This window comes from Diadema antillarum, unplaced genomic scaffold, assembly GCF_040938485.1.
Source record: "Diadema antillarum isolate AM-2024a unplaced genomic scaffold, OU_Dant_1.0 seq00000762_RagTag, whole genome shotgun sequence".
Classification (NCBI taxonomy): domain Eukaryota; kingdom Metazoa; phylum Echinodermata; class Echinoidea; order Diadematoida; family Diadematidae; genus Diadema; species Diadema antillarum.
This window is the reverse complement of record NW_027271652.1, coordinates 314,928-323,549: the sequence shown is the minus strand read 5'-3', so window position 1 is coordinate 323,549 and position 8,622 is coordinate 314,928. Positions and strand designations below refer to the sequence as shown.

The 8,622-nt window shown below is 46.5% G+C and overlaps 1 protein-coding gene across 1 annotated transcript; it reads left to right on the top strand.

Annotated features, from left to right (window-relative positions):
* Window positions 1-1,329: 1,329 nt before the first annotated feature.
* Window positions 1,330-7,877, top strand: LOC139738645 (uncharacterized; the record flags this gene model as incomplete). Its single annotated transcript, XM_071649261.1, has 6 exons — window positions 1,330-1,579; window positions 2,563-2,685; window positions 3,199-3,390; window positions 4,058-4,332; window positions 4,843-7,153; window positions 7,590-7,877. Coding segments are annotated over 6 exons (3,439 nt in total), but the record flags the coding sequence as incomplete, so codon positions are not given.
* Between the last annotated feature and the right edge of the window lie 745 nt (window positions 7,878-8,622).

Below are 8,622 nucleotides of genomic sequence, written 5' to 3'. Positions count from 1 at the left end.
TCTAGTTTCTGTTAGCCCGAGGCGCGCTGCGCAGCTGAGGGTTTATGACGTAACAAAAGCTTCTATATTGGGAAATTGGGCGACTCTCAGCACACGAAGTACGTATGGGTGGAAATCACTATGTCTCTGTGGAAGAACATACCAAGATCAGTGCGGGTGGAAATGAGCTGCATACTTGGCGGAGGTCTGCGCTCTCAGAGTGCTTCTCTAGTTTGAACTGTGTCTGGACAGTTACCCAAAGAATCAGTGCCCTGTGGAATCATGTCCGTGATTAGGGAGCTTAAAATGGTGGCCAACTGGAGTATTGAGCTTGGCTGTGTTGACAGTTGATTTGTGCCCATAGAAGCATCAGATATCAAAAAGAGATTGAAATAACAGTAAGTGTATAGTAAGAGTAAGATAAGGTGAAAAGCAATGTCTGCAGCAACTCATGCAGCAACATGTAAAGCAACATTAAAAAAAAAAATTACAAAGGATGGAACATGTCAAACCAAATATGTCATCCTTGAAGCATATTGCCATTGAATGTCAAAGTATGGTATTGCTTGATTTTTTAGACCTCTCAATAAGGTAGCAAAGGCATGTCATTTTTATATTGCAATTGTGGCAATGCAGATTTGCCAGCAAAATTCATTCAGATGATATACTTCAGTCCATAGCATTATTAATCAAAATGCTATTTCCAAATTTGGAGAGGATATGTAGCATTTGCTGTGTGGTTGATTTTAGTAATTGCAGTCAATTTGTGAAACTACAACTACCACAAAATATATAGCCCATGCTGTGATTCCTTCTATAAAGTACTTCAGAAGAGTAAAAAATGTACTCTATACTAATGCCTGTGCGGTTGTGTTAAAGGGGACCTCCGGATGATTTTCAGACTTTTACATTTGAACAACTATAAATTAGTCAAACTGAGTACAGAGTTTGAGAATTTATAGTGATTGGGATAAGTAATGAGAATGTTTTCAAAATGTATAATGAATTGCAATGAACGAGGATGATGACATGACAGCCTCACCATAAGAATGCATGAGTTGGGGCTCAAGGAAGCGGAACAAAAGAACGAAGGTATGCATAGATTTTTCACAGGTGAACTTGTTGAACAAACGGTATGTAATGGAATTACACTGCTACATTTTTAAAATAGATGAGGCTCTGATGTCATCAACACTGTTCAGTGTAATTTGTTTAAGATTTTAATTTTACTGGTTTCTCTGCTCAAGGACCACAATAAATTCTACAAATCTATACATGAAACTGTTGATTTATGTACTACATGATGTGAAATTATGAAAATCGTCTGGAATGCCCCTTTAATCCAACCAGGGAGATTAGCATTGACAACATTAGTCAACAGTGCAATGACCTCTTGGCCAAGATCAACCAGTCTGACGCTGACGAGACGTTCGCTGCCGTCGCCCAGAAACCGGTCTTCCGCGAGGTGCGCCTCCTGGCTGAGTACTGCCGGGAGAAGCTGACCATGGCTCAGCAGCGGCTGGACCTTGCTGTGGAGAGGGTCGAAGGTCGATTTGCGGACAAGCTTGAGGACCTGGACTTTGTGGATATGGTGAAAGAGGTGAGTAGCGAGCCAGAGTACTTGGTAACTTTCTTCCTGCATATGACCTGCCAGCTCTATACGAAGACACCCAAGAGATTTTTCTCCTCTCCACCACTAGAGGGCGAACTACACTGTATATAATGGTGTCTGAGATTTCTTAGGGGCTGCGATTACCCACTTAGTAATGGGAGACTTTTCGCGTAGTGAAGTAACATTTTTACAGCGCGTATTTGAACTTCTGAACTTTTAAGTGAGTATGCGCTTCTAGATTTGGCTGCTCCTCGGTTGCTCATTTGCTAGTGTGTTAGCACGAGGGGTGAGCCAACCGCCTCGTTGTCATCCAGTGCTCCCCTTGCACTCATAAAACAACAGTACAGGGTGTATGCATACTCCGCCTTATAGTACTTACTGGGGGAAAGACTCTTTGGATGTCACAGAGCTGTGAGAGACAGGGCAGAGTTTCTAAGATAGCATCTGATAGATCCACTTCTATTTGTATGGGTGGGCCAAGGTTGGGATACTCAGATAGGACGTGATGAGCCATCTGCTCTGGGTGATTGTATGGACAGGATGGTGAAGGGCGTGATAGACCCCAGCACTGCATATTGGCACTGAAGCACCCAACTCCTTTACGTAGGCAGCTGAGTGTTGCCCCAATCTCCCCTGTGAAGGCGGCTCCAGGTTGAGGCTATTACTTGGTAGATAGCGTATCTTTGTCATGCTCGTGAGTGTCAGACTCACTAAGGTCCCAAGTTGGACATAGCAGAAGGAATGAGTAATGCTGAATTGAAATTTTCATCATGATTGTTATCACTTCATAGTAATCATGAGATGGTACGACGGCAATTCATTGAAGTGGATTGGTTGTTCCAGTGAAATGAGTTAAGATATACTGAAATGAACTCTTGAGGGGGCTTACCTTTTTTGAGTTAGTACCTGTTTTATACATAAATATCATATACGCCTGACCTGTGAACTTTTTCATGACCTTCGCCCCACAGATGCGGGTGTGGCTGACCCGAGACGGACCAGCCGCCCTCAAGAAGCTGGAGATAGCCGACTGCCTGGGACGGGCGGAGACGCTTTGCAACCACTTTGAGACGGGCGTGGCATCCATGGCAGAGGTGTGTGGGATGTAACCTGTGAAATGATGCTTCCTCATGCAAGTGATGGTTATGCCAGAAGTATACTAGTACACAGCCACTCTAAATGTAAAACAAAACAAAACAAAACAAAACAAAACAAAACAAAACAAAACAAACAAAACAACTTTATGTTGAGGTTTTCTTTGCAAATTCATGCTCTATCTTACACAAGAAGCATTGATATGCACTGAAAACTTGAACATTTGTGATGTAAAACTTTCCTTGTATTTTTATGCTCCACTGGACTTGCCTAGAAGTGCACAGTCATGAAGATAGGACAAAAGTAAAAGAAAGTATGCAGAAGTACTGAAGTATTTTCTTCTTCCCCAAAAACAAAACAAAGCAGTTACAATTGAAGTTGGCTGATATTGGCACAATGGCACAATGTCAAAACAAGTGTGTACTTTTTGACTGTGTTTATGCCCATATGAAATATGTAAACATAGTGGATACATCATTTCTAGTTTGTTTTCTGTCTTGATTACTTTACAGGATAAGTTGTCCCAGTCCCAAAATCTCCAGGATCGCGCCAGAACCATGGCTGTCAATACCAACGGCAGCATTGCCAGTTTAAGGAGCAGCGTGAGAGATCTACAAGGTCTAATGGACGACTTCCGTGATCAGCTGGACGACAGACGCCAGCTGCTGTCTGCTGTCCGTAACTATTACAGTCTCTATGAAAAGGTGAGTGATTGTATAAATGCATTTTTTTTCACCAAACTTTTATCCCCTTTCTATCCATACAAGCACATTCACATCTATGTTAACATTGTCAAACAGAATAATATTTACATTTAAAGTCTCTAAACTTCATTGCACCCCTGTAGATTTTAGGTAATAATAATGTGGCACCATCCAACTTGGCTATCGAGATAGAATTTCAGGTGTATTTCTTCTGTACAGTGTCAGTGAACACCATGTGCTTAGGAAGGTTTATATCCTGCATTTTTTGTGTGTGCGACATTTTGTTAGGGCTAACAAGTAGTAATTGTTTGTATACCGTCTGGAAATACACATACCGATGTGTTGGCTCAGTGAGTAGAGCGGCTGCCCTCACAATCGGGAGGTCGTGGGTTCAAACCCCGGCCGCGTCATACCAAAAGACGTTAAAAGATGGGAGTTGCTGCTACCTTGTTTGCCGTTCAACAGTTGAAAAGGTTAAAGCAACGTCGATCTGGCGCTGCTCAGTGGCTGCCGGGCCCACGATCAATTGGGCAAAATGAATTTCCATTCTTGGACAATAAAATTTGGAGTTTGGAGTTTTTATAGTTTATACCACAGCTTTCCAAAAGTGGCCTCATCTCGGAATCTCCGAATGAGTCCTGATCTCATCCTCTGTCTCTCTGTACAGATTGCCAAATGGTGCGTGAAGGCGCTGAAGTTTCTGCCCGGTGATGCCGCTGAGATGTTTGACGACTTCCGTGCTGAACGCCTTGGTCGCCATGGACGCCGAGACGCGGCAGCAGCCGATGCTGAGGAGGAGGAGCTCCAGTGGGCGGAGGAGGTTGGGGCTTTCCTCCAGAGGAACCACCCCCCTCGGGAGGAGGACTTGACTTCCCTCAGCGAGTTTGCTGAGACAATTGACGATAGGGTGAAGAAGAAGAAGGCAAAGAACTTGTGCCACAGGTAGTGTGTGGTTGCTGGCTGTTTAAGCTTTTTATTCACATGATACGAAGTGTTGCATTTCTTTGACCTTTCCTTGGAAGCAGTCTTCTGAAATCATAAAAGTTGAGTTTTAAGTCCTCAATGATAAGAGCAGTTTGGAGGATGGTAAAACTATTTACTTATTTTTTATTTCATTTTTGCAAGGAAGCCCTTTTACACAAATTTATAAACAATTGCTCAGCTGACGGGCCCTGCATCTAAAAAGGTGATGTCACTGTTTGCTTCTCAATGAGTCCTCGTCTAAGCCATTCTAGATTTTGAATGACACTTAAACGAATTTACATCCTGCAGCATTGGAGCTTGAAGTATAATCTGTATCATCCTTCAGTGCAATGTCTAAATAATTCCATGTTCATAAATCTTAAGCCAGGAAGTTTAAGGCTAGAGATAGTTTTAACTTGATAGTTTCCATGGTTAAAAATGTGTAGTAATTATTCCCAAAATATATTCTCTTCTGCCTTGAAATCCTAGGTGTTCTGTGCTGCTAGGCATCTTAGATATGGATGAACTTCCAGGCAACAAAGAAGTCCTCCAGGCAATCAAGTGGAAGACAGCTGTGGTGGGTCGCCATAGCGATGGCAGCCAGGAGGAAGACAGGCGTGGTCGGGGTCGTCGTCACCGTGGAAATGGCTCCCAGAAGAGACGAGAGGGCGATGGTGTGGAGGAATCTGGGCCTGAGGAGCAGAGGCAAATGGAGGGTGGGTCAGACATTGATGACCCCCTCCTCAAGAGGATAGGCTGCCGCACACCAGTCACGGAAGTGGATGTCAAAGGGGACAGGTCGCATAGTCATTCCTCAAAGAATCGGTCTGCCAAAATGGAAGACAGCAATAGAGATAAGGTGGAGAGGCAGCAGGGAAGGAGTGGAGACTCTGAAAAAGCAAAAGGACAAGAAGAGGAAGGAAAGGAGGAGGAGAAGGTGGTGATGAAAGAGGAGAAGACGGAGGGAGCACGGGAGAGAAGAGGGACGGGAGACCAGTGGTTGCGTCCCAGCAGGGACTTCTGGGCTGGTAGAGTTCCGGGTGTGGTGCGCCCTACTGACGGACATCACAGCGGGGAAGACTATCGGGATGGGGTCAGTGAGGATAGAAACGAGGTGATCTTGAACATGCTGGCTCGCCCAGAAGCACCGAGGGCACCCTATCAGTATTTAAACACGAATCAGAATGCAAACTCCTCTCCTGGATTTGCGAGTCAAAGCGTGGACACTCAAATCGGACACATGCATGTGAATCCCACAGTGGGGCAGGCCTCGCTTCACACTCAGTATGCTTCTCCTAACGCCAGCCAGCCACCTGTAGGAGGTGCTCTGCATGGACAATTGCCACACGTACCACCAGGAATTCATGGAAGCCCATTCAATGTGCCATTGGGGAACCAAGCCTGGGGGCACCATACACAGGGTCTTAACCCTGTGGGAGATCCTAGGACTGCCTATCAGACATCCAGCCAGCCAGGAACGGGTGTTTCAGGCTTGCCAGGACACTCCTATACTCTCTTTGACCCCTTGACTGGCCAGCCTTACCAGGTCCATATCCAGGCTCTGCAGTCCCCTACACCAGGGGTGCCAAGGACTCATGAATACCTGCCTGATACTCCAAGGAGTAACCAGGGAAGTTACCCTCAAGGACAAACAAGGAGTGATGCTTATGGACTGCAGGCCCTGCATGCTTTAGTTGGACAATCGCATGGTGTTGCCTCAAGTCAAGAACGCATTCACGGTCTCCATATTGGGCTTGACTCACAGAGCGGAAGGAGCACTCCACAAAGCGAGCACCAGCGTGAGCTCTCCCCGTATGAGGATGTCCTGGGACGCATTGGCCAGCTGCGTGTCCACGCACGCCACGCCAACAGCGGTGGGAGGAGTCGCCAGCGGAGGCAGAAGCGCTCTGCCAACGTGCGTGCAGCAAAGTCCGTGCCGAACTTGAGCAGCCTGCTGGCAGGAGTGCGTGTCGGTTCAGTGGAAGACATAGGCGGCAGCGACAGGCAGAGCGACTACTACGCGCGGCTGTCCCACGTGGATGATCTGACGAGCTCCGAAGCTTCGCGCCATGCCACAAAGAAATGGGTGAGTCGCTTGAGGGCAGATGAACTGCATGACCCTGAGATGACCAGCATGCGCTCCGCCTCCCCATCACTGCTAGAAGCGGCTGGTGGAAGGAGACCTTCGCGGCCTCTCACGCCGTTAGAAAAATTTGAACTAGAGTCACTGACTTCCTTCCTTAATGACAGCGACGATGACAAAGATGACTCCGCCCCCTTGGGGAATCCATCTATTGGGATGGGAAACACCTCTACCGACCGATCAATGTCCCATAAGCTATCGCGTTCAGGCGGCATCGACATTACAGCGGACCAACGTGAATTAGACCGGATTCGACAAGACTTGTCCGGGTCGTTGCCCTCACAGTCGGCCGAGCTCAACTCAACACTTCTGTCGTCCCATCTTGGAGGGCAGGGTTTGTCAAATAGTAGCAATCTTCCCAACCATTCCACCAGTCTCGGCTCCCCTCCCTTCACGTCTACCAAGCACAGTTCAGCATCACACATGGCTTCCCACCCGACTGACCCTTCCCGCCTTCTGAATCACAGGGAGCGGGTTGGTCCATTCCACAGTGGGGGTGCTCCTGCAAGTCTCCCTAGTGCAACAAGCTTGGAGGGATCTCATTTGGCACCGGTGACCGCCAAGATGAGGGACTATTTCGGGGATGTTGCCGAGACGGAAGATGAACTAATTCGTCATGGCTTGGAAGAAAGACTTCGAAATGTGCACATTGACATGGTAAGGCACATATTTCCTTGTCGTATTGTCTGTCTTACTCAGTGCACCTTTGTAGTGAACATATCAGATGCGAGCAATTGTACAGTTGTATACTCCTCTATATCAAACAACCTCCCCGTATAGCAAAGAGAATCTGCATGTTCATAAACAAGCAGGAACACAGAATTCCATGAAATGAAGAGAGGATAGTGCATATGTTGATTTTGTGACTTTTAGCCTGTTGAACACGAGTCCGGAGTATACTCGGGCAGGTATCTGTGGGAAATGCGTGTTGCAGCAAAATCAAACTGTCCTTTTAATGGGTTAATGCAGTTTGCCAAACCTACCTAAATCACTGTTGAAATGGATAGGATCGCTGGAGTCAGTGTGGTACTTTTCTTGGTGATAGGATCATCATTAAATATCTAATTGTGGTAGTTGTCATTGATACTAACAGGTTAATGAGCACTCATCACATGACCACCTGAGCACTCCAAATTTCCTCGCCGAAGCTATGGACACGCTGGTCAAGCTGGATGCAGTGGACCGTCAAAATCAGCAAGGGCTCCCTCTCGAGGCCAGACACATGTTGCAGCGCAACCCCAGCCTCCAGCTGTCGGACGAGGGCGTGATCATCGACGGCGCCTCGTGGGACGACGGCCTGGAGCCCGGCAGCGTGGCCACGACGGAGCGAGAGAGCGTGGAGAGCGGCGTGGGGTCGCGGGGTCAGGGCAGCAACCTCTGAGTTGGTATGTGGGGCCAGGGGAGTAACCTTTGAATGGGGTCAGGAGGGTTTGGGTAGTAAGCTGTGAGTGGGTAAAGATGAATGCCAGTTAAGGCTGTCATTGGACGTGATATCACTAACGGATACCAAAGTCAGAAAAGCCCTAAGGATGAGATTTTGTGGCACGTTACTGCGGTCAGAGGGAGCAAAGTGACCTGAGCAAGGGGAGGCTTTGGGAGTTAGGGAGTCGAGTGTCCATCCCTCCACGGTAAAGAGCCCTGGCATTTTGACATTTTAGATTATGTCATCTAGTGTGCACGTACTTCATATGTGACCCTGCATCACAGAACCTACAAAGAGTCACACACACTCATTTTGTGTCTGGACTCAAAATAGGTGAGATGGGCCAACATAGTCAATCTTGAGTTCCTCATATTTTCTGAAAGAGCAAGACTTCATCTACATTGTGGTAAAGTTTGGATCATAGAACGAATGGGAAATTGTGTTGTTAGCAGTTTCCCTAGAACACTTTTTTGTAGAATGTGATTAGGTGTGTCTAAGAGTCCCCTTTTCATTTCTGAAAGCCACTTTACACTTTCTTCACTTTCAACTGTAAGAACTTGTGAAAGGATGATGCTACTGCTTTGAAAGTTGGCATGAGGGATGAATAGAATGTGCTGATAGAACGTTATCAATTTGGGCTTAATCTGATAATGCCTTCATGTTTATGCTGCGGAGTTTTACAAGCTGTTTTTTTGTCCAATTG